Here is a 27,268-nt window from a genome sequence, read left to right on the forward strand (position 1 = left end):
AAACTTTTCAAGAAAAATAAAAAATATATGGCCATAATTTACAATCAACTTCCTATGGCATAATCCAAGACCTCACATAGGCTGAAACTTTTTCTAAATAAGCATTTATTAACTGATGAATAATTATAATTATTTACAGTCCTAATGAGTTAAGAAATCTAACCACAATTATTAAAATAAAAATTTTATATATCTAAATCTTCTTAACTGACTACCAGATAATTTAAGTATAAACACACACTCATTATTTCAACAAGTAACAGGTAATGAGCAGTTACTATAACTAGAGGATAATTCACAAATGTGTATTTATATTTAAAAATTCACAGATGAATTTATAATGAAAGTTTGAGCAGACACAAACTACAAATTTTAAAGTTAAAAAAAAACAATAATGGGGAAGCGGACTTGGCCCAGTGGTTAGGGTGTCTGCCTACCACATGGGAGGTCCGCGGTTCAAACCCCAGGACTCCTTGACCCATGTGGAGCTGGCACACATGCAGTGCTGATGTGCGCAAGGAGTGCCGTGCCATGCAGGGGTGTCCCCCATGTATGGAGACCCACACGCAAGGAGTGCGCCCTGTAAGGAGAGCCGCCCAGCATGAAAGAAAGTGCAGCCTGCCCAGGAATGGTGCTGCACACACGGAGAGCTGACACAAGATGACACAACAAAAAAGAAACACAGATTCCCATGCCGCTGACAACAACAGAAGCGGAAAAAGACGAAGACGCAGCAAATAGACACAGAGAACAGACAACCGGGGTGGGGGGAGATAAATAAATAAATAAATCTTAAAAAAAAAAACAATAACGGGGAGTAGATACAGCTCAGTGGTTGAGCGCCTGCTTTGCACGTACAAGGTTCTGGGTTCGATCTCCAGAACCTCAAGAAAAATGAGTAAGTAAAAATAAAAATACCTGAAATTTCTAAGAGAGTTAAAGACAGTTCTAATCATTCTGTAATTTCTAAATATTGACTCTTCAGAAAAAGGTAAAAAATATGCAAGAGTGGAGGGAGTAGGGGCTTTAGATTTACTTCAGAAACAGACATGACCTCAGTGAGATGAGTATAAGAGGGCACAGGGTAGGAAGAAAAAAAAGAAGACAGGTTAAAAAAAAAAGGAGTAAGCAAAGCTAGTGGAAGCCTTTTATTAGCATTTAAATGCAACAGCAGGAACCCAGGTTCAAAACAAAGGCTGAAAATTTTCTAGTTAATTCATCAGTAGTAAAATTTATGCTAAGAGTTGAGAGTAGTAGACACTGCTAAAACAGCTTGCTATTTAAGTGATGAAATGCTATAACAGAAATACACTTATTTGACAATGCCCCATCCCAATTAGTAAAGTTTCAAATTGTAAAAGTATAATAGACAGACACGTCAGAGCTTGGGTGGTGATGGCAGCTAACCCCTCCACCAGGAGATCACTGCAGTGGGCCAAACTTGCTCCTGGTAACCATGTGCTATTGAAAGAATGTGATCAAAACTGTGGATATGTCAGAGCAGATGCAACAGAACTCAGTGGAGTGCACTACCCAGGCACTGAAGAAATATATCATAGAGAAAGATATTGCAGCCCATATCAAGAAGTTTGACAAGAAGTACCACCCCACCTGGTAATACATCACATGGAAGAACTTGGATAGCTCACTGACACATGAAACCAAGCACTTCATCTACTTCTATCTAGGCAAAGTGGCCATTTTCCCATTGAAATCTGATTAAAGCATGGACTATGCCACATACCCAGCATTCCATCCAAAAACAAGGATTGTAGACTAATCTCCAAATTCCAAAAACCAAAATCCTCAGCTTTGCTAAGGGAACGCCATTATCTCTGAAACTTTATTGCATTGTTTTGTATAAGGTGTTCTTTGTACTACTTTGTTGTGATTATGAAACTATTAGCAAAAAAAAAAACAAAAACGAGGAGCAGGTGTAGCTCAGTGGTTAAGCATGTGCTTCGTATGTACAAGGTCCCAGGTTCACTCTCTGGTACCTCCAAAAATAAACAAACAAATAAATAGAATTCTTTAACCTTGTTGGCCAAAAGAAATGTTTCTGTGTTCATTTATATGACAGACAAACCTCAAACTGTGGGCCTATGACAGCAATAAACACAAGCTCCACTAAATATTCCACAATACTTTGTTTGTATCACTATATACACCTAACACTATTTAATATAATATTTGGACTATATTATTTACTAAGAATCCTACAACAAAGCTATACATACAAAGGGCTATTAACAACCTAATAAATCCCTCTTTTTTAAGAGCACTGTAAATAAATTTATACAAATCTCAAGGTGACTTTATAGAATATACCAACAAATCACACACATTTTATGTTTACACACATTAACACAATACATGACAATGTTCATTTTTTATTATGCCCTTTAAGAGTTCAAACAAATTTCAACACCACTTCTACATTTGGATGTAATAGTGCTAACAAATCTCATTATCATCAAATTCCAATTCTGAATTTCTTTAGTATATAATTTCCCCAAAATATACAGAGTTTAGTTACCAGTCTATATACTTTCTACTTAAATCTTACCTCAATCCACGAGCTACTCAGCATACTATGAAAATATTCTAAAAGAAATAAAAAAGTTCAACTCAGTAAGACTAGTGAAATAACATTAAAAAAATAAATTAGAAACTAACAAAAAGTACACTTACCAAGTCTGGCGCAAAGAACACATTTATGACAAGGAAATTCCTTTCCATCCACTGATTTCATGGTAACATCACACAGAAATGAACTGCAAGAAAAACGTTTAATTGAAGCAAGTGCAATTTCTTTACACAGTAAGCAAATGAGAAAATTTGTGATAGAATTTGGCTTAACTTATGCCTTTTCTCTTAAAAGTAGAATACATCGAATTACTTTCAGGTATACATACAAATAAAATAGTTCAGCTCCTTCCACTTCAGGATAGAAAATAAGCACCTTACAATAACAATATATGAAACATAAAAGTTAAGATAAGAGTTTCTTCTAATTTTCATTTTTTGTTCTAGACCAGGGGTTAACATAACAGTAAGTGACAACATTCAGAGTTCTTTAATTCAATTATTTGTATCAGACAATCTACACCTCCAGTTTCTTTCTCTAAAGCGTCCAACTTACAAAGAAAGTATAAATACCTAAAAACAAAACCTTAAAAAAAAACAAATATAAAGTAGTATAGTTATTGAAAATTTTATATATTTATACTAATAAATATAATAGCATAGATATTTCTATTACTAAAAATAATCATCATGATGATGGTGCATAATTTGTTATTATTTAACCCAACATTATTTTCTACTTAGAACAAGATACAAAATTGAGGCAAATAAATAAGTCTCTCCTTCATTAGAAAGTAATCAGAAAGGGTGGATGCCTTCAATATCTTATAGAGCAGTTAATTTTTTATCTATTTACTTCAACAGCTCCCCAACATTTCCAGAAATGAAGACTAGAAAAGGAAAGACGGTACTGACTACAACATTTTGCATGATAATATAGATAAGAAAAGCTCTATTTCCACATGTAGGTGCTAAAATCTGAAGATGGAAAGTTTTATCTTCATTTCTCAACTTACCATTTTTTTTGGTTTAGCTTTGGTTTATTACCAGTTTTCTTGAGAACAACATTAATTTTTTCATTTTCAAATCTGACTCCATCTAACCTATCAAAAATAGATGAAAAAATTAAAAATTCATATTTATTATTTCTCTACCAAAACAAAAAATCCAACAAATTGATTTACATCTGAACATAATTATATAATTTATAATGCCCTAGAAAAGTATCTCAATTAATCCCCCCAATTCCATGATAAACAAAGAAATATCATGCCTTCTGCTTCAATTTTACTTAGAATTAAAAATACATTAAATATTATTATGACCCCCCCAAAAAAAAATCAAAACCATGGCATGACATGAAGTTCTTTATTATTTTTAGATAGAAACCGAATAGATATTGCTCCAACCCCACAACTAAGGTGATACTGCTACAAGCAAAATAAACATCTTTAAAGAGAGAGAAAGAATTCCAAAGAATTTGATTTCTGTGATAGATATTTTAGGAATTTTACACATGTGATCTGACTAAACACAAAAGAGGTTAGTATTATCCATCCTATTTTATAAATTGGGAACTGAGGTTCAAAGAAAAGAACCTTGCCCCAGCTAGTAACAGAGCTAAGAGGCATATATAGGTTTCTGAACTCCAAAGATAGTACTCTCTCCAGTACACCACACCACCTGCCACTCCAGTTCCTTGCTACACATACACCATAGAATTCAAATCCACTAACAGCCTTCCTGACCTTTAATGTTTTAATCAGGTGAGTCGCACAAAGATATCTCTACAAGAAAAAAAAGGGATATCCAATCCTTGTTAATCACCCCAAGAAAAGAGAGGAAAAAAAAGAAAAAGGCGGAAAAAAAGCAAAGAAAAGGTAAAAGGAAAAAAGAATTTCTAAAAAGAGGACAGAAGGCATAAGAGTAAATATTAAGGAAAGGCCATACCTACTACTCAAATTAATGAAGCCAAATTTCTTCGCTACATTTTGCAGCATTCTTACAGGATCATCTTCACCGTTACTTTTTCCTTTTTTGGAAGATTTAGATTTGCTTTTCTGCCTTTCATTAATTGTAGGTGTTTGATTACCTTTATAAACTTCAAATGCTGACTTCTGATTATTATCTTCATGGCAGTTCACTTTATTCAAATGAGAATTTGCAGTGCCCTGACATTCCTCTGGTTTTTTGTTTAAATCTATTCTTGGTTTATAGCCATGAGTTAAAAAGTCACAAGTGTCTGTGTATATAAATTGTAAAAGGTATTCAAACAAGTCAGGATGAACCTTCTCTACCACAAAGAGATGGCACCCTGCAGAGTCTTCATCTTTCCGGTAAATATCTGTAAAGTCTAAAGTAGTACCATCTGAAATAAATAATTTCTGAAAAAAGACAGAACGCACTGCCAAAATATATTTATGTGCAGGGAAGATTCTATTTCCAACTTGAAATGTCACGTCATGGATGTTGTCCATTTCATCTGTTTCCTTCAACAGTTTACCAAACTCTTCAAAAAAGGATGATGAAGACACAGCTGGAATTTCATAAAGACTAGAAACAAAAGGAAAATCATTTTTACTTTCAAAAAAATGAAAGAAAACAAAAGCATACCTAGCCAAGTGTCCTTTTTAAATGAGAACTTTTTATTAAACTTAGAAAATGTTAAATTAGGCATTTCCTAAAATATGATACAGCATAAAGTCTTAGATACTATAGATCACCTTTAATTTTTTAATTCCCTTTATGTTTGCATTTTTCTCTTCAGTTAGAATGACAAAAATTAACTTAACCAAGAAAAGCAATCTTCTCTATTTCTACAAGGAAACTCTTAGAACAATATAAATTAAAATAACTGGTCCATAGAAAATTTTAAGTGATTAAAAGTATAACTAGAAACATTTTTAAAAGAGTATACAGTTCTCGTCCCTTTCTTGTATTTTTTATTTTACAAATGAAGAAAAATAAATATAGAGAACTGAGAAAAGACTTAAGGGTACAAATCCCAGAGAGGATCAGTAATGCACAGAAGTAAAGTTAAATATACACATAGACATATCATCAGTTCGTAACCTGGATCTTTCATTACTGTAGGGGTGCAATCACACCTTCCCAATCTACGTCTCACCCGTGTAAGTAAAGAGACTGATCCTCCTGGTTCGTCTGGGACAGAGAGGTTCCCTGGGAGATGACACTTTGATTATGAAAACTGGGTAGTCCTGGGCTAACCAGGATAGAAGATTACCCTACTTCTAGGACATCTTTTTTCTTCAACAGTACCCTTATAAATATTTTAAAATTATCTCTCTCACTAAAGTGACTTAGAGGATTTGCACTAGGATTCACACTGCCCTTCAGATGGCTCTACACCACCTCCTCTTTTCAGCTGTCATCATGTTCAAGGATCAGAAACTTTTGTAAACTACATAAGAAATATTTATGATAAATTTTTCAAAATCCAAGAACCCAGACTATATCATAATGTACTAAAGACTTGGTGCGTGTGTGTGCCCAGTATATCTTCAAATATTTTCAATAAATATTCCTTACAGGCTGAACAAAAAAACTCATCATTCCCAATATAAGAAATTCCATCTTGGTATTATCCTGGTAATATGATTATATGCCTAAGGTCTCTAAAAAACTTGGCAAAAGCTTTTTGTTTAAATCTGAGCCAGGGGCTATAGAAAATAGAAGAAAACTAAGTGACTTCTCCTTCTAACAATGAAAAATGAAATTTATATGTACAAGTATACCTTGTTTTAGGATCCGATTGTAGGATTGCAAAGTTGGATCCACTTGGATCTGTGCTGACACTAACAGCTCTATGGGCAAAAGCAAGTTTCTCAAGTCGAATTCTTTCATATATGCTATTTATTTCAGAGACACAAGACACATCTGACGAGGAATTATGAAGGTTTGATAAAAAATCTGCTAAAAAGAAAAAATGAATATCCATTAATCAAGGCTGTATTGAGACTATGAAAATGATTTAGTAGGAGAAAATGGAGTAGAAAAACAATTGGGAGAATACAGAAATTAATATGTATTAAGTCCACTGATGAATTATACAAATATATATATTTTATTTCTCTTCGCCCCTCCCCCCAATGGTCTGCTCTCTATCTGTTCGCTGTGTGTTCTTCTGTGACCACTTCTATCCTTATCAGCGGCACCAGGATTTCTGTGTTTCTTTTTGTTGCGTCATCTTGTTGTGTCAGCTCTCCATGTGTGCAGCACCATTCCTGGGCAGGCTGCACTTTCTTTCGTGCTGGGTAGCTCTCCTTACAGGGCACACTCCCTGCGTGTGGGGCTCCCCTACACGGGGGACTTTTCTGCGTGGCAGGGCACTCCTTGCACACATCAGCACTGTGCGTGGGCCAGCTCCACACGGGTCAAGGAGGCCCAGGGTTTGAACCGCGGACCTCCCATGTGGTAGGCGGATGCCCTATCCATTGGGCCAAGTCCACTTCAACTATGATTTGCACCCTATATACCAGTTGTCTTATGTTAAGGAATTCTGGGTGGGCAATACTGAACTATTAATGATCTTAACCCTTTTCAACATTCTCCATACTGTCACCAAAGTTTCCTTTCTAAAAACCAAGTCTAGTGTCATACTAGCCTTTAAAATCTCAAATTGCATTAAAAACATATAACTTAAGTGTCTTCATAAACTGCTTATTTACTTTCTCCTTCCTTTCCTCATATCTTTTCTTCCATTCATAAACCAAATATCTGAGTGAAGTAACTGTGCTACAGTGATACAACAATCATCAGTGTATCCTAAGTGACACAGTAGCAAACAAAATGGACATGTCCCTATCCTCAGAGTGTAAAATCTAGCAGGGAAGGCAGACATTATATGGCATCTGAAACAGATCAAGGCTATGAAAGAAAAAACAGTACTCCCATGAAGACATGAAATTTGCATGTGAAGAAATAATTCTGGCTGCACTGTGAAGACTGTTTTAAGGTAGGTAAGAATAGAGATAAGGACACCATTTAGGAAGCTACTTCAAGAGTCCAAAGAGAAAGAATAAAACACGGTATGGACTGAAGTTGTAGCAATGAAACAGGTGAGAAGTAGAAAGATTTAAGAAATATTTGAAACAATGGTGACAAAACTGGATGAATCACTGAATATAGGGGGTGAAGGAATATGGCATGCCAAAGATAACCACTTACTCAGAATGAAAATAATGAAAAGCAGATGTGGGTGGGGTCATGAGATCAAGATTTCAGTTTTAGACCACTAAATATGACTAAGATGTTTCTAAAGACTTCCAATATTTACATATCAGATCCAACCTACATTCTTCTCTCTCAAATTGACTCCATGTCAGCTTTAGGGGGCATTACTAATCTTTCCCCACACTCAGTTATTTGTATCCCAATGTTCTCATTTGCCCATATCAGCATTTGTCTCAGTGAACTGTAAATATTTATATATATGTCTTCTGCCCCTATAAGCTAATGAGTGCCTGAGAACAGGAGTAAGAGCTTATATATTTCTGTATCATTGAAATCTAGCATCCAGCACAAAGTAAAGATACCTTAAATGTTTATGAATTTGAATAGTCTGTAAAGAAATGAGAGGCAATCTAAATCAATTATCCAAAAATCATTCCATTGTGGCTTTATGATTTTTCAGAAAAACATGTTTATAACTATCTAACAGTAATTATAAATGTTCTTTATATTTTTTAGCATATCTTAACTGATTTATTCATTCAAGAGATATTTAATGAGGGACTACTCTGTGCCAAAAATTATACCAAATGCTGAGAATATAATGGAATGTTACAGGCCCTTGCCATGATGGAACTTACAATCTAGTAGGAGATAGGCAATAAACAAATTAATCACAAAGACAAATATATAATTACAAGTAAAAATAAATTTTATGGTGAAAATGGAAAGAACATATGAAAAGTAGAAAAGGGTTAAGATTGAGGGGTCAGTGAAGACATCTCTGATGAAATATACATTAAGCTGAAATGTAAACAATGAGGGAAAGCCCTGGGTCTAATCACAGTTCTAGATGTTTGAAAAACTGAAGATGGCCACTGTGACTGCAGGCTAATAGTGACTAAAAAGAGGAAGGGAGTTAAGATTAATTCAGAGAGAGAAAAGAGACAGAATAGGGGGGCCTTGTGGGCCATGTTTAGAAAATGAAGTTGGGAAGTAGACTTGGCCCAGTGGTTAGGGCGTCCACCTACCACATGGGAGGTCCGCGGTTCAAACCCCAGGCCTCCTTGACCCGTGTGGAGCTGGCCCATGAGCAGTGCTGATGCGCGCAAGGAGTGCCCTGCCACGCAGGGGTGTCCCCGTGTAGGGGAGCCCCATGCGCAAGGAGTGTGCCTGGTAAGGAGAGTCGCCCAGCACGAAAGAAAGTGCAGCCTGCCCAGGAATGGCACTGCACACACGGAGAGCTGACACAACAAGATGACGCAACAAAAAGAAACACAGATTCCCGTGCCGCTGACAACAACAGAAGAGGACAAAGAAGACGACACAGCAAATAGACACAGAGAACAGACAACTGGGGTGGGAGGGGAAGGGGAAATAAATAAATAAATAAATCTTTTAAAAAAAAAGAAAAGAAAATGAAGTCTTTAAGTTGTTAAACACAGGAGTTCTAGGATCAGATCTTAAAAGCATATTCCTGGTAAATGAATGAATTAAAATGGACAAGAGCAGGAATAAAAAAGCCAGTTTTTTGCAGTAGTACATGTGGCATGGGCCAGGATGAGGAAATGGGAGTAAAGAGATAAAGGAATTCCAGTTATTCTGGAAGACTAAGTCTAAAAAAGAATACAGTGGAACAGATATAGTTCAGTGGTTGAGCACGCACTTCACAAGTACGAGGTCTCAAGTTAAAAAAAAAAAAAGAATGCAAATAAGCCACAAGTATATTAATTTAAAATCTAATAATTAAAAATAAACTACAGCATGATTAACTTCTGTTTTCAATGACAGCTAAAGTTATCCATTATATTTATCAAGGAATATAATAATTGTCTCCAATCTCCAATTATTCAACAATTGTTTAATAAAACTATTTGTACTTTTTAAATTCTCAATCAACATAAAATCTCTATTCTTTTGAATTACCTCTAACTTATGAGATGTACATCTTTAATCTTTAATTTTATATAAGCAAAATATGTACAAAACAAAACAAAATAGTATAAGCCACTCGATTCTGAATTTAGGAAGAAAGGATAGGGAGCTGGAAGATGGTTCGGAATCATCTGGATTTTTTTTTTTTTAAACCACACACTTCCCTGCCCTGATTAGTAATTAGCAGTCATGAGTTGTTACATAACTGATGGGAAGGAAATGTATGGTATACTGAGACAAAAAGCTGAAACTCCAGATGTAAGTAAATCAAATTCCCTCTATATACTTGCATACATACCAAAATCAAAAGAAGAGATGTAAAAAAAAAAAAAAAAAAACCCTAATACTTGTCAATTTAAAAGCTCACTGAAAGTTTACTTTTATACATCATCCATAATGAAGGTTATGAACTGACCTTTCTTTTCAGAACTTTTTCTTTTTTCTTCAAACCATTTCCCTCTAAATCCTTCCCCATCTTGAGTAACAAACAGAATTTCATTTCTATTTAAAGCAATATCAGAAATGAAGACTTGGCGTGGATAGGCCCATCGACATTGCTTTAGAGAAGTGCTGACTGATCTCCAGCAAAATACCTAAAACAAAACCAAATTACACTGGAATAAAAAATATACCATCTGAAACACTGAAAGCAAGGGACAATATCTTCTAAATAAAAGCTCTAATTAGTATAATTTCAATGCTCACTCCCACACAGAAAAAGATATTACAAAATTCAAACAGTTTTATAGTACTGAGTCTTTCAGAAAAGTATAATAAAGCAAACATGAAGCATTAAGTTTTTTAAAAAACACCTCTCATAAAAAGAAGTAATTTTAATTAGCACTTGTTTGGGACAAATAAATCTGCTCCAATGCTAAAGAAAAGCAAAAATCCTAAAGCTAAAACATAGATCTCAAACTCTGCTGTACTGCCACCTACTTACAAGAAGGTAAATCAATCCTACAAAAATCCAAATCTCACCCTCAAAAAAAAAAAAAAAAAAAAAGATTATTCACAACTCAATTACACAACTAAAATAAAACCTAAGACATAAAAAAACACCATAAAATTCAATGTTTTCCAATGTTACCTGTTCCTTAGAAACGACTTAGGGAAAATTCCTAAGGGGTAGAAAGGATGATAAGAAATAGGGTGCTGGACTTTGCAATCCAGCCTTACCCTAAGTAGATCTTATTTGAAAAATACTAATGATTTTTAAAAGTTTAATTCCCTTATTATCAAGGTAAGAAAACTAAAGCACAGAATGGTATTTGCCAAGTTATCTGAAAGTTATGCACACAAGAAAAGACTACAATGACTATTTCCTCCAGAGTTTGGTTTTAATAATGAGACTCTGATTTTGTGGAAAGCAAATATCCATAATATAAGCCACATGCTTTTATTTGGGGTGGGGGACCAGTACTGGGGGCTGGGAATTGAACCCAGGACCTTGGTATTTGAGAAGCCAGCACTCAGCCACTGAGCCACATAGGCTTCCCTGAATTGGTTTTTTCATTTGTCTGCTTGTAATTTTTAGGGCACACCAGAGATCAAACTCACAACCTCTCATGTGAGAAGCAGATGCTCAACTGCTTGAGTCACATCCCCTCCCCCATATGCATATTAATAGAAGTGAAAACATATTCCAAAGTCAAATTTAAGTTTTTTATACTCTTTAATGGATTCTTATGTCATTTTTCCTTTCCTTAGTACTAATTAGAACTCTGATGCTTACATGTAGTTCATGCTATTATATTTATTGACAGATTTATGCCTATAATGCTCCAGTAGATGGAGCTTTATGATTAATTCTTCAATTTCTAAAATGCCAACATTTTATAAACATATTTCTATATATCTTAAAGGAAAAAAAGAAGAAAGCCATGTTTTTCTTGCCACAGTGAATAACTTTTCTAATGTTACCTATATTTTTTATTAATCTTAGAGAAATTTACAAATATGTTTGAATGGGGAGTTAAAATTAGAACACTACTTAAAAGAATTTCAGATCACTAGTAAGTGATGTAGAAAAATGTTATATTTTATATGTAATATAGATAATTATAATCTCTGCATTTATTATGTGTACATTTGTATAAAACTAAAACTGGGGGAATTTTTTTCAATTATGAATTGAATGTGTAATCTGGTCTATACAGTACTTTAAAAAAAGTAGTTTAATGGCATATCTTCTATGGCTACAATTCAGTATTATCAGTACTCGTACATCTCAAGTAACTAATCAAAATCCCTTTTTATTAGCATTTTAAGCACAATAAATGAAAATTTAAAAGTTTAACAAAACAGTAGTTTGTTAGATTAGTTAATCATTCTTTTTTTCAAATACCAGCTCCATGCTAACTAGTATTGGATGTCAAAAGTCAGGGAGGAAGATCCACAAAATCAATAAAAACTTTAAACAACATAATATACTTTCATATTATCAAGTCTCTTGTAGCTACCATCTGAGAATGAGATTTCTACAGTTTTACATAAATACACACTCACCCTTCCAGCTTCATCCATTGCAAGAATGCAAATTTTTTGACCCCCATTTTCTTTCAAATGTTCAGGATCAACCTTGTATTCCATATGGCCCCCAGACACAAGAACCTTTTTCAAGTTTAGTTGTCTAAGTTTAAAATAAACAAATTTAAAAAGCTAGATTAATATGTTCTCTAAAACACACACACTCAATTTTAAAGAAATTACTGTTCAAACGATAATCTATGATAAGACCATGTCAGTCTCTCCTGTCTATACATTTTCTCCTATGCAATGGCCATTTTTTTCTATGACAAGTTTTTCCCTCCCAAATGCCTCTACCCAAAAAATATACCTCTGCTCATCAATACACGCATTCGCTCTAGATTTTAATAACTGGTAAAGCTAAAAGCTCCTCACACATTTGAATTTTAAAAGAAAAAAAAATTTTAGGCTCAAAATGAAATAGAAATGCTTAATTGTTTAACTTCAAAAATGGTCATACTTAGATACAGCGATGGTGCCACGCATGCTAATTTAACAATTCATGCACTACTCACACATTTCATTATATCTGCATATCTGAAAGAATAATATCCCAATGAATAAGTCTGGTGTTTTTTTAAGCTTAAGAATTATTTTCAAAATTACTAGGTTGGAACTTACTTTGTAACCGAAGAACATTCTTAGGGAAAATTTGGATATAACTTATATGATTTAACGTTACTAGGACAAATTTTATAAAAGTTAATATAAAAAACAACCTAACATCTCACAAATCACCTCATGGTCAGGAAAAAAACTATTTTGTCAGTTCTAAGAAACATTTATGTTCACATTTTCAGGTTTCTAAAACTGAAATGCATCCTACAGTTGATGTCAAATTTTCCAGGGAAGCAGACATGGCTCAGCTGATAGAGCATCCACCTACCATATGGGAGGGTCCAGGGTTTGATCCCCAGGCCCTCCTGACCCGTGTGGTGAGCTGGCCCACGCATAGAGCTGCTGTGTGCAAGGAGTGTCATGCCATGCAGGGGCACCCCCACATGGGAGTGCCCTGCAAGGAGAGCTACCCCACGTGAAAAAAGCGCAGCCCACCCAGGAGTGGCACCGCACACACAGAGAGCTGACGCAGCAAGATGACATAACAAAAAAGAGACACAGTTTCCCGGTGTCCACCGAGGGTGCAAAGAGGCAAAGAAAAACATACAGCAAGCTGATACAGAGAGCAGACAATAGGGGCGTGGGGGAGGAAGAAGGGGGGGGGGGAAATAAATAAATCTTTAAAAAAAAAAAAGTAATTTTCCAACTGTTACAAACAAGTTATGACAAATTGATGGTTGACATTTTCTGCTTCATGAACTAATCGTGCATTATATCTGTTCATGAAGTTATCTCATCTGCATTAGCAAAAGTACATTTTGTTATATTTAAATTTAAATTTCTAACTGCCTTAAAAGTTATATGGCTATTCTTTGAAATTCTTGCATACTACTGTTTCTACTAATTGAGCTATACTGTTCCAGGAATCAGTTATATTTGTGCAAAGACCTATTTCTGCACTCATATTTATTATAATGATGCAATTTAGTAAAATATTTTGTCAATGAAATATTAATCAGAAAAGATGTCTTCTATAAAAAATAAGAATACTTTGGAGTGACACAATAAATATGATCGGCAAAAATTTGCTGTCAAAGCAGGTATGGATGAAGCAATTATAAAATGCTGAAAATGTATTTTAAAATCTAGGACTTTATACTCAGGTCATAAACGTTTTTAAGAACTTACTCCCTTAATCATTTAAAATGAAATCATAGATGACACATAAGGAGTATGATTTATACATAAAAGACAGGGAACTCCAACTGGTGGACCCATCTGCAATTAAAACGTTAGCTTTATGATTTCCAGTTTTAACTGACTTTTCAATTAATCAACCACTAGTCTACTACATGCTTCTCTAACATGTTTTTAAACAACAAAAGGCTACACAAATTCAATGACAGAAATATATTAATTAGATTTTAAAACAACTGGGTAGAGGGTTCATGATATTAAATTTTTTTAAATTTTTATTTTGGTACTTTTTTGGTATTTAATTTTTTAATGAATAATACAGGAATACAAAAAGAGCTACACATAAACCAATAATGATAGTCACAAACCAAGAACTATGATAAATCTACTTCTGAGCACCTGAAGTATTAAAAAAAAAAAACAGAGAGATCATATTTAACTATATGTTAAAGATGATTTGGACATACTGTTTTATAAGTTACAAAGAACTTTTCTACATATTCACTGGATCTTTGCCAAAAGCCCAAAGTCATCAAAGGCAAAAAAAATTCCTGCCTTTTTCCTCCCACACTATTTTCTATATGTGGCATTTACAGAACATAGCATAAAGCTCATACTCAAATATTTTCTGGAAAAAAGTTGAACTAATGTTAAAGTTACATTTATTTCAAAGAAATGCCCATACTTAGAAGCAATCTTCTTGCACTGATAGTCTGCAAGCAAGTAAATATCTCCCCTTGTGGTAACACAGACTGTGGCCCCATCACTTGCAGAAACCAAAGACAGAGTGATGTCTTTATGATGAAGAGCAGAGACTTGACGAGGAACAGTTACACACTTTTCTCCATTAGGATCTAGTAAATAACCTAAAAAATAAAACAAATAAATGACAAAATATCTGCTTTAAGAGATAAATTGTTTATTTTTTAAATTTATAGTCATTATAAAATTTCTTACCCAGCTGTCCACCATTTAGCCCCATAGTGTACACAGCTTCTCTAGTCCACAGCACAGTATGAAACCTGCCTGCTGCTACTCCAATGACTGTTCTCCCTTTCAGATATTTTGCCTGCATCTATTCAAAAGGACAAATAAGAATGTAGTTTACTATATGACGTGTGATCTAATACAGTTTTGCAGATTGAGCAGATCAGGGTAGCAAATATATGGCATATTTGTTGCCAGTGCCCCTCAAGTGCTAATGGCAATCATCACTAATAGATCACCACACACACACTGATATCCAAATCCTTCTCAGAGCACAAGACATTTTGATGCAACCACTTTCAGTCAACAGTTTTCACATGCAGAAAACTGACATGGTATAAAAACCCAATTATTAAATATTTGGCTATTTTTTTCCCTAATAAGCAAAGTGTGAAATAGGCATTCTTATTCTCATTAGAAAACAAAGTACTTTTGAATTTGACGTGTCTAGGATCTCTCAGCCTTGGCACTACTGACATTTTGGGCCAGATGATTCTTTGATCCTGGAGGCTCTCTTGCACATCTTAGGATGTTTGGCAGAATTCTGGCCTCTACTCGCTACTTGTAAGTAGTAACCCTCCAGTCGTGACAATCTCATGATGCTAAATCGTGCCTAGTTGAGACCCAATGAACATGTCCATATCCAACACAGCGTGCAAGGGAAGCCACTCAATGAGAGTAAAAATGGGAGTAAAACCTATTTGCCATTTCTGAAGAAGTCTACAAATGGGATAAATGTGCACAAATTAAAGTTGATTAGAGAAAACGAAACTACTAAAAAGTACCATAGGATGAACTCAAATTATTTGGGTATAATGTCTACTGATTCATTAATCATCCAAAACGGAAAAAACTATTGAATTTAAACACTTATGGGTAAAAAATTATACATGTAATAAACTTAAATCCAGAGAATTCAAGCAATGAAGATATTTAACATCTTAAATATAAAATTTTGAGAGCTGAAAACATATTTGCTATGGGCAATGCTTTTAGTAACATATTTATTTAGAGAACAGGTCCCAGGGCCGTATACTAGGGTCTCTGAAGTTGGGAAAAGAGCGCCATCTGGTGGTAGTTCTGTAAACAGGCATGCATCAACTTGCCAGATGCTACTCTGGTGTAGGGGTAGATAACAATTACCGTGAAGCCAATAAATCTTAAGCTTATAGGTGCCATTTTATATTCAAATTTCATATATTTTTTTAAGAGGGCCCCAAAATTATTTAAGTTTTAAACCCAAAAAGCTGGACCCGCCTCTTCTTATGAATACGAAAGTGAAATCTAAGGCAGTCTGGTGCCTAATTTCCCAAGAGCTTTCTCTCTTACTCCAAACAAATGTTAACTTGCATTATGGTTAATTTCCTCTTGTATGACAGGGAAAATAAGTACCATTCAAGAAGAATAAGCAGAATAAAGTACTTTGTCAATACCTTAGTCTTTTTGTCCACACTGGTTTTACCGCAAATAAACATCTTACTATTTAAAACAGAGAAGTTTACCTGTCTGGGTACATTACAACTGGAAGGTGGAGGAATAATTCCTAACTGATGAAAAATATTTAGACCAAAAGTATAAACACATCCATCTTCAGTTAATACAACAGTATGATCCTTAGCAGCTGCTACTTGGGAACAATTGTGACCACTTATTCCTTCCACAAGCCTGGGGACCTACAAGATAAAATGAACTTTAGTATATTAACTATTTATATAGGAATGTAAATAGAATCTGATGAAACTACATCCAAAATAACATGGCTAATACAGGGTTGTATCTATCACAGGTAAACTCCACATTTCAGCAAGGGGAAGATGAGTTTAAAAGGAGATGAATACTGGCTTATGACCAAAGTACATAAGCCCAACAACGACAGTTCAATAAAATAATTCAAGTGATTTTTGAGCACTGACAATACACTAAGCACAAACTTATTATAAAGGGAGTTCTTCAAAATATTCATGTGTGTATTTAAAAAAAAACAAGAATCAATGTTGTTTCTTGAGTAACCAAACACACAATATCATATTCCTTTGAAATCACCTGTTCTGTGCTCAAATTTTAATTTTGCTACTTACTACTTACTAGCTATTTGATCTCCATCATATTTCTTAACCCTTCTGTACCTTATTTTACTCATCTGTAAAACAAAATAATAATTTTTTGGACTGTAAATGAGTTGGTAAGTATAAAGCACTTACAACAGTTCCTTGCACAGAGTAAGCAATCAATAAAGATGGTTTATTGACCGTTACTACTGTCATTGTGCATAAAATGAAGAAAACAAGGCCTATACCTCACTGGGTTAGTATGAGGCGTAAGTCAAGGTAATGCATGAAAAACACTAACAATGCCTACGACACAATAAACCCTCAAAAAACGCGAAGTATCGTTATATCTCTTCCTCTTTAAAGAACACTTCAACATTCTTTACATGATATATAGCAATAGTTTCCTCAAAAAAAAAAAATTACCTTTAAAAATAATCCAGTGAGTCAATTTTCTAGTATATAATGACTACTGAGTTGATTGCAATTAGCCTTAAGTTTCAGTAGCATAATAATTGACTTTGTGATTTGTATAATGAAAATAGTGGCTCAATTGTAAATTTTTTAGATAATTCCCTTAATGAGATGTTAAAAAAAAAAAAAGACTTGCACTGTCTTATTTTAATATAGGGAATATTTTTTAATTATTTAGATACTCTCCTGATTCAATATTTGCTATAATTTTTCTTTGATGCTTTAAAATTCTGCATTTCATCGAAATCCTTAATTTGAACACGATATATACCATGAAAGTAATTGATTTTATAAAGGAAAAAAACCTGATACCAATTCATGTTATTTTCACCTTGCAGTTGATAAAAAAAAAAATTAACTGAAGCTTAGTCTGTTCAAGTTTTACTGAAGTTACCTAAATTGTAAAATGATTATTTCAATTACCAAGCATGTCTGTTCATCTCCGTGTCCTAAACGTCCTCCAGGACCATGACCACAGGTATAAACCTGCCCTTTTTGAGAGAGAAACACTGAATGAAATTTACAAAGCACCACCTAAGGAAAAACAAGAAAATACTATTAAACTTCCCTGAAACATATTTTATAAACAGGACACTGATAATTGTTTATGCTAGATGATGGGTACACAGGAATTCATTATACCATTCTATTTTGTATATGTTTAAAGTTTTCCACAATAAAAAATAAAAAACATACATGCTTTATTTTTTAATTATGTCTAAAAACACTGACACATGGAAAAAGAACAAAGAAGGAATTAAGCACGTTACCCACAGAGGAGACTAAACAAAGGAAAATGTAAACTTTAAGTCTTCAACTGTATGCGATAATATAAAAAGTAGTAGCCAGACTTCTTACTGGCCAGCCACTTTTAGCTGGGCTATGGGGCCACAGGAGACGCAGCCAGCATCCCCAAGGTGAAGCAACTGCCTTGGCCAAGTACCTGGACCCAGATCATTGTGATGGAGGTTAAGGAGGAGGTTGACGACAGAAGGCAGGGCCCTAGCCCTGCAGCAGAAGTTTGCAGCCAGCCAGGCAGCAATCGCCAAGGGACACACCAAATAGGAGTTGACAGCCATATCCAACTTCTCCAGCCTCAGTCTTCAGGAGGCACAGGAGATTCTCAACATCTCCAAGCTGAGCTTCGAGGAGATCCAGAACTACTAAACACTAATTTAACGTGAATGACAAATCTGTGGGTGGCTCCTTCTATCTGCAGTCAAGAGCGGTCCAAGTGAAAAAACACCTCCATTAGGAACTCAGAAACCTGGCCCAGGAAAACAGACACCCAAAACATGACCCCACATCTCATCCCCACCCCACTGCCTCTAATTTATAGCTTGGGAATAAATGCTTTTTCTGCAAAGAAAAAAAAAAAAAAAAAAGAAGAAGCCAACTGTTTCACAATTTCAGTAAATCCTAAACAGCAAGAATTGAGCAGAGTACAATATGAAGGATAAAGATTACCAAATGGTAATGTGTTATTAAAGAAAATCATGAAAATGCCTTAAAACTATTTTTTAAAATAATGTCACCTTTACACTAGAAGAGAGGGGAGAGGTGGACAGTAGTGTGTGTATATATCTGTTTTTGTCTAATATATTTTTCTTTTTAAAGATTTATTTATTTCTCCACGCCTCTCCCTCCCCATGTTGCAGTCTGCTCTCTATGCTCATCTTCTTTTTAGGATGTACCAGGAACCAAACCAGGGAACTCCCATGTGGGAGGGAGGCACCCAATCACTTGAACCACCTCTGCTCCCTGCTTGTTGTGCCTCTCATTGTGTTTTCTCATTGTTTCTCTACGTTGCATCATCTTGTTGCGTCAGCTCACTGTCTTGCTAGTCTTCTTCAGGAGGTACCAGGAACCAAAAAGTGGAACCTCCCATGTGGTAGGCAGGCTCCCAACTGCTTGAGTCACATCTACTTCCACATAATATATTCCTAATAGGATTGTATGGCTTTAAATAACTTAATATTTATTTTCATGTTTTCTCTCTTCCCCATTTCCTTTCTCTTTATCTGTCTCCTTTCCAATACTCTTCCCATGCCACCTTCACATCTAAGCTTGTATAAAACAAGAGTCCTAAATTGGGCTGAACTACATCAGCAAAAGGCAAAAGGAAATCAGCAATAGCTTTAAATATGCATGTACTTACATACTTAGCTCTCAGACCATACTTTGCTATTTTCAAGGCATCTAATATTCAGTATACTCACTTTACTTTAATACTACTAGAAAATCTTTTTTCCTTATAGGATGTAAAAGGATAAAGAAATAAATCAATCTAGAATCATTTTCTAGAGTGTAATGGACCTTTGGAGAACAAAATTATCAACTAAATCCCAAGCTCTAAATATTTACATATATTCTTAAACCATGTAGGGTTCTATAAACAAAATGCACCTTTCAAATTCACAATACAAAAGAAGTCTTTATCTCATTTAGCTGTCTCACCGATACCTAAAAAGAAAGTCTAAAAATAAAACCCAAATTTGTATTTTAAAGTTAGAATTTATATGGGAAACCCATTTGAAGAAAACCAGAAATGTCATTTTGTTCCATTTTATATTCAATATTAGAATGTCATTCTACAATTTCTGACTTCTGCTACTACTAAGCAATCAATGATACCAGCGAGTGTAGGTACTAGTCTTCCAACTTTAAAACCTCTGAATTTGGGAGAGGATGTAGCTCAGGAGTTGAGTGCCTCCCTCCCATGTATGAGGTCCCAGGTTCAATTACCAATATCTCCTTAAAAAAAAAAAAAAAACCCTGAATTTTTAATGAGAAAACTGATTATGGCTTTTCATCTTAATTCTCTGGAATATATAATGTAAATATTAATCATCTATAATTCATTATAATTTGTTATTTCACTTGGTACTATCCTACAGAATCAGCCCTACAGAATCAGAGTAACAGGGATTTATATATAATTCATGCCCAGTATATATTCCCATTCGTGCTTTCTCTTCTCTTACCAGACCTTATACTGCTTTCAACCCTCATTCTGTGGTAAATAAAATTCCTTACATCCTTAATCTCTTCACAAAATACCTTCACAACTTCCTTGCCTTAATTAATTGTGGCTTTCTCTGAGTACAGTTTTACCCATAACCCTGTGAAGTGGAGGCTGCTCAATTTTTCTTTGCCATGTATATTGTAGGATCCAAAGGTACAATCAGCCTTGTGGTTTCCTAATGATACTGTTACTCCTTCACTGTTGTCTAAAATCTCTTCTCATAAAAAAACTCATGTTAGTACCATGTACTAACACAGGAAAGTACTGGATCCAAGGAGTCAAGTTAGGACATTGTTGTCATTGTCCTAGAAAGAGATAAGAACTTGAAAAAGCAGGACACATGGGTTCATGAGATAAGAGCTGAACTCAAACATGTTGAAGTATATTAACAAGGATTTAGAAACCAAGAATTACAGCTTTAAAAAAATAAGTAGAGAAAGTTTAGAAGTGACAAAACTAATACTTCAGGCATGTTAAGTTTAAATACCTTGAAAGAACATCCAGATTACAAAAGAAACAAAGTTCAAGACAAAGGCTGAGCCTAGAGTATAAATTATGCATACACACATATACTCATACACAGTTAAAGAGAAAGAGAATGTGTCAACAGTAGCTGAATTCATGAAAGAAGAGATATCATCCAGCATAAGGATATAGGACAAAACACCAAAACTTCATAATTTCATTAGAATTTTACAAATAATTATATTTAAGAACTCAGGTTCACTTACATAAAACTAGTAACACAGAGCTTCAACGACAAATACGCTTGCAAAAAAACTAGAAGAATCCAAAATTTGTTAAATAGAAACAAAAGCTAGAAAATTAATAGAAGCTTTACACTCTTAAATTACTCTCTATATGGTGCCTTCCAATTATTAACACTACTTGCACTAACATCTCACACTTGTAGGGTATTTTCACAGTCTAAATAAGATTATGGCTAATGAAATCTAAAAAAAAATTAGTAAACTGTTGATTTTTTTCAACAAAATCTGCTATCATAAGTTCAACAAAGATAACATAATCCACATGAAAAGCTTAGCTTTAAAATATAAAAGTTATTTTTAGGTTTTAAAAGTACTCAGGCTATATTTCAAAATACCTGCTTGATATAAACCCCATTTCTGGAGAACAGATCCACCAACTCTGGATGATGTTTGCTATTCTGGCTTCCATGACCCAGGGTGAAATTTGTGTTATCTCCCCAAGTGTAGACATCTGTAGGATCTAAAGTGAAAAATTAGTATTTATGCTTGCTTTAAATATTTAAAAAATTATAAGTTTGGTTCAATTACAGTTACACTCCACTTTCAGTTTAGCTCAAGTGTGACTCTTCATAAGAACTAATTTAACTACCACATTTAGAAAGATACTGCCAAGACCCTCTTAAACTATGAAACTATTAATATATTATATAGTTCTAAAATCCAAATCATAGTACAGGCCTGTATCAACATAATCCATTAACATTTGTTTACTGACTCATTAGCAATTAAAGTTTAATGCCAAAGAACTAAAACAGCAACTACCATATCTACATAGTTTAAAAATATATATATGGTTATTTCAAATGTAAGATGTTATTAATCTACATATATAAATATTCTAAATGAAGTAAATGTAATATTACTTACATTAGCTTTTAATCATTAGGTCTTGATATATGCAAAATATACTAGTGACTAGGATAATAACCCATTAAACTGGGATAAAACCTAATCACAGCTAAGTTTATGACATAAATTTTCATTTTCATTTTGGAAGGCTAAAAAAGTTTAAGAATGGAATTATACTGTTACCTGCATTGTGGTATCCAAAGCAAAAATAAAAATGAAGACTATGTCCTTACTTAGCTTGCTCACTAACTAAATACAAATGCCCCATTTTAACTCTTCTCCTTTTCCCCTAATTCCCAATTTCAAAGCTCAATGAACATACTGGAAGGATAAATGAAACTAGAACATGTGGGTAGAATAATCATTTCTATCACTCCTTCTTCCCTTTACCTCAAACGCTGATGTTACTTTGTAGATACACATTAACTACTTTATGCAGTTACAGTTCAAACTGCCATTCCATTAGGTTGTATTCTTACTCTTATAAACACAAATATGGACTGAAAATGAGAAATAAAAAATAAAGCAAGATATTCTAAACACCTAACCAAAATATCAGCCAACATAAACCAAAGGAAGTCTTTGTAGATAAACGTGCACAAAGATTCTACTATTTTAACAGGAATAAAATTTCACTAAAATTTTGTAAGTTGCCCCTTAATGTAATATATTTGTAAAAATTTCTTACCAGTATTCTTAAATACTACATGAGTTGGTCTATCCTTCATTACAAGATCCAAAGCTGATAGGCCTTCTTTATCTTGAATATATAGACTAACACCATGCTAAGAGATAAATAAGTAAATACATATCAATATAAACACAATTTACCTAAAATCAGTAATTTCTTATTCTTATATACAAAAAGTCAAATTATCATGCATGTAAATGAAGGAAAAAAGAAAATTAAACATTTAATAACAATCCTCTCTCATATTCACACATTTTCTCTCACACACATAAACAACAAAGAGAAATCAAATGTCCAATACATGGGGAAATGAGGAGGGATGAGAAGACATGAATAAAGTAACATTTAAAAAATCAAAATGAACTGGATGTGAACATTTTTCATTGTAAGGTAAGTAAGCCCTGCTTATTAGTAAAGCAAACTATGTGGGTATGTGTTTGGGCTTTTTGTATTTTCAAGAACCATATCCCACGTCTTTATAGGTAAAGGCTGTAAAGATTTTTCAAGTCAATGGCAGAACAAAAGATACTAGGATTTACTCTTTATAAATATAATATAATCATCTTTGCCCCATCTCCTTTTACCTTGAATTATATCTATTTAGACAATTGTTTTATTTCTATTTGTGTAATATATATTTTTATCTTTCCACTTTAAATCTTTTTTATAGCATTGTTCAATTGTGGCCTCTTTTAAATCACAACAATCTGAGAACAAATCTATGTGTATAAGTGTGTTTAAGAAGAATTTACTACAGTCTTGTATTTTCACAGTTATTCAAACTCAAACATAAAATGAAACATTTTTATGTTCCACTTATTTAAGGCAGTCTATCCCTATAACCACTTTCCTGTCTTTTAAATATAATGGTGGGGGTAAGGGGGAGGGAACAAAGCAGAGAGCAATGTTAATACTATTGTTACTTTTTTTTTAGCATTTTGTTTCTTTATTTTTTTTTTAAGATTTATTTTTTATTTCTTTCTTTCCCTTCCCCGCCACCCCCCCCCCCCCCCGCTGTCTGCTCTCTGTGTCCATTCACTGTGTGTTCTTCTGTGTCCACTTGTATTCTTGTCAGGGGCACCTGGAATCTGTGTCTCAATTTGTTGCATCATATTGCTGCATCAGCTCTCCGTGTGTGCAGCGCCACTCCTGAGCAGGCTGCACTTTTTCCACGCTGGGCGGCTCTCCTTACAGGGTGCACTCCTTGCGTGTGGGACTCGCCTACGCGGGGGACACCCCTGCATGGCACGGCACTCCTTGTGTGCATCAGCACTGAGAATGGGCCAGCTCACCACACAGGTCAGGAGGCCCTGGATTTGAACCTTGGACCTCCCATGTGGTAGATGGACACCCTATCCGTTGGGCCAAAACCGCTTCCCTATTGTTACTTCACTACAGTTTTTTAAATATAAAATGTATTCCTTTTCAAGAATAACTTTTTTTTCCAAGAATAACTTTTTTAATGTTTGCTGTCAGTTTTGTAAGACTTTCAACAATTATTTAGACTTCTATTTTAACTGGTATGAGTCATCACTGTCTGTCCACATACACAGATTACCTGTGTAGGCAAAGGCCAAGATGAACCATGAAGTTTTTTAAACCCTTAATTCTGAGATGTTGGAATATTCTGTCCTGGATTACTTAAGAAAGAAGAATCTTCTCTCATCTTGTAATGATGTATTCCTAATAAACTAAAACCAATTCTAACTGCACTGGGTTCCAATAGTTATAATACCTGGTTTCACAAGAGTTACCAAGTCAATTAACAAAAAATACACAGAGTTAGCAATGATCTAAGGTCTTACAAAATTCGTAATAAATCCTAAGCAGCCCCAACTGCTTAAAGGACTAGGAATATTTTTTGCTTTCAGAGTTCTTGAGTTATGGTAGGTGGCTATGACATTTTCTAATATCCTCATCTTAAAACTCTAAAACAGCACCAATGTATATACCAGTCTTACAAGCCTGAGCATCCCATGCTAATGTTCTACAGCAAGGACCAAAAGGACTTTAGCTATTTCATTACAAACCACTGGTAAAAACACCATTGGAGATATCTATCAGGAAAAAAAGAAAACTATTTTTGTTTATGTTTTGTCTGTCTCCCCCCCAAAGCTAATCCTATGATAAAGAACTGCATGCAGATAATTTTCTTGAGAAGAATAAACTTAAGAAAAGGTTCTTTACTGGTGTACCTTGGGGGAAAAAAAAATGAGGTAGGTTCTATTGCTATCCTAATTATATAAATGATACTGAGGTTTGAGATTCAGGAACTCATCCAAAATGACTTAATAATAGACCTAGGCAGTTTAGCAGCAATAAAGGTTTTTTGTTTGTTTTTTAGTATTTATATTTATTATTTTAGTCAGTAAATGTTACTACATAAAGACCACTATAGAAATAAGTCTGTAAAAGTCTAAAGCAGATAAGGCTTCCTAATTTGATTACAAGTTCCTTGAGGACAGAAACTGTCCTCCTTTCGGTCCTCCACTAACCATAACAAAATACCTGTACAAAAGAAGATTGTTAAATTTAAAACTCATGACTTCTGATGGTGAGATTTTAATTTGCATTCATTATGAAATGACATTGGGGTATATCTCAAAGCACTTCTTCATTATTTGGCTATTCAGTACAACAGATCTAGATTTAATCTACTGGATGGGCAATCTCAAAGAAATTAAGCTGATATTTTAATTATATATTAGATATTATATATCTAACTATAATTTTTTTTTAGAAAAACACTTTATCCTAGCCAAACAAGAAATGAACATACAACTCAAAAACAGTCGCTTGGTAATGTTCAGTAACTAGTACACTTTTAAAGCAGTTAATAATATAGATATTTAAAAGTAAAAAAAAAAAAAGTAAACCATATTTGTTCAAATAGTAAAAGATACATAGTACTGATTAAATGATAAAAATGTCAGGGATTTGCTTCAAAATAATACGAAATGAGAAAAGTCAGTGTGAGTATATATAACAAGAAATTGGCAGACAGTTAAAAATAGATTGTCAACTTTGATATGCTTAAAAGTTTACATCATAAAGGTTAAATAAAAAGGATATTGATTGAATTAAATTTAAAGGGGATATTAATTCGGAGTGAGTGACAGTAATAAAAGACACCTAGCAAGTGATAAGAGCTCAAATCTTTTTTGGAAAATTAAGAGCTATGCATAAAAAAATAAACGTAAACCTGACCAAATACAATTTTAAATAAGCAAACGATACTTACCTTCAATAGAGACCAAACACAATCAATATGTCCATAGAAAATGCTTCTGTGCAAAGCTGTCCATCCTGACTCCTTGTCTTTCATCAACGGATCCACTCCTTTCTCAATAAGCCAGTCTAACACTCCTTTCTTTCCACAGGAGGAAGCAAGGTGGAGGGCATTCCTTCCAAAGGCATCCTTGATAGTTGCAGCATTGTAACAATAACTGGAGATAAAGGCCTTAATCTGGCTTTCACTTCCCTTTGTTATCACAGAAAGGATATCCAAAGCATGCTTCAGGGATCGACACTTTAATGTACAGTCAGGGATGAAAGAATTCATCCTAATTTTTTTTATACTGCTGATATCTTCAGAATAAGTCAGATAAGACTAATTTTAAAAAGCAAAAACCAGGATAAAATGGTGTATTTGGGATGAATTATAGAGAATAAATGGCCAATTCTGGATTAAAATTTAAATCCTTATGGCAACAGTATAAAACTATTATCTTTGTACAATTTATTTTGGCACTTAGATCAAAAAATTACAAATAACTCTACAAAGTTTATACCAAATGCAAGCTATTTATTTAAAAAAACAAAAACAACTTTCTACAGTTTATATATTATTCCTGGAATCAAGCACCAAGGGGGAGTGGAGGAGGGGATCTCCCCCTCCACACTTTCTGATCCTTTTAAATATCCATAATTGCAAAGATGCCCTGTAAGAGAAGAAGAAAAGGAGAGAAAAGAGAGAAGTTAAAAAATAGAAAAACTATCTTTAAGTCTCCTCAAGTCCTTTACAATACAACTACATCCATAGTTGTATCCATTTAAATGCCATTAATTCTTATTTAAAAAGAAAAAAAAAAATGAGTCTATCAACAGTCATCCTCATCTCCTTTTTTCTAGTCTCATATTTAAGGTTAATCTCTGCGTCTACACTATAGAATCTACCTCTTTTCTTCCATAACCTTCATGCTTGCTCTCCTGTGTTTCCATACTCTACTAGGTATTAAACCACAGCAATTCAAATCCAGCCCCACTTTGGTTTCTATGAATACCTGGGTCTTGACTGAGGCAGTCCTGTGCTCCATAACCTAATGTTAAAATAGTTTTAGTTGCTTAGTTGAGAAACAAAAGTGCCCAGCTTGTTTTGAAGCAAATGAAGTCTGAATTTGTGACCAAGGGTTAAGAATTAACAAATGAT

At 34.1% G+C, this 27,268-nt stretch overlaps 1 protein-coding gene across 2 annotated transcripts in view; it reads right to left on the bottom strand.

Moving 5' to 3' along the window:
* Positions 1–27,268, bottom strand: part of IBTK (inhibitor of Bruton tyrosine kinase) — an 87,253-nt gene that overhangs the window by 54,849 nt on the left and 5,136 nt on the right. The window contains exons 2-15 of one of the 2 annotated variants that reach the window (XM_004462590.3): positions 26,081–26,780; positions 22,837–22,933; positions 21,635–21,759; positions 17,928–18,038; positions 16,485–16,655; positions 14,953–15,070; positions 14,681–14,861; positions 12,220–12,343; positions 10,127–10,304; positions 6,342–6,516; positions 4,537–5,139; positions 3,603–3,689; positions 2,692–2,774; positions 2,567–2,604 (exon numbers count right to left, since the gene is read on the bottom strand). In XM_004462590.3, coding sequence (XP_004462647.1) covers positions 2,567–2,604; positions 2,692–2,774; positions 3,603–3,689; positions 4,537–5,139; positions 6,342–6,516; positions 10,127–10,304; positions 12,220–12,343; positions 14,681–14,861; positions 14,953–15,070; positions 16,485–16,655; positions 17,928–18,038; positions 21,635–21,759; positions 22,837–22,933; positions 26,081–26,401 — 2,412 coding nt within the window. In that variant the 5' untranslated portion in view covers positions 26,402–26,780. Of the gene's footprint in view, positions 1–2,566; positions 2,605–2,691; positions 2,775–3,602; positions 3,690–4,536; positions 5,140–6,341; positions 6,520–10,126; positions 10,305–12,219; positions 12,344–14,680; positions 14,862–14,952; positions 15,071–16,484; positions 16,656–17,927; positions 18,039–21,634; positions 21,760–22,836; positions 22,934–26,080; positions 26,781–27,268 lie in introns of both variants that reach the window. The other variant, XM_004462589.3, reaches the window with a different exon arrangement.

Source organism: Dasypus novemcinctus, chromosome 11, assembly GCF_030445035.2.
Source record: "Dasypus novemcinctus isolate mDasNov1 chromosome 11, mDasNov1.1.hap2, whole genome shotgun sequence".
Taxonomy (NCBI): domain Eukaryota; kingdom Metazoa; phylum Chordata; class Mammalia; order Cingulata; family Dasypodidae; genus Dasypus; species Dasypus novemcinctus.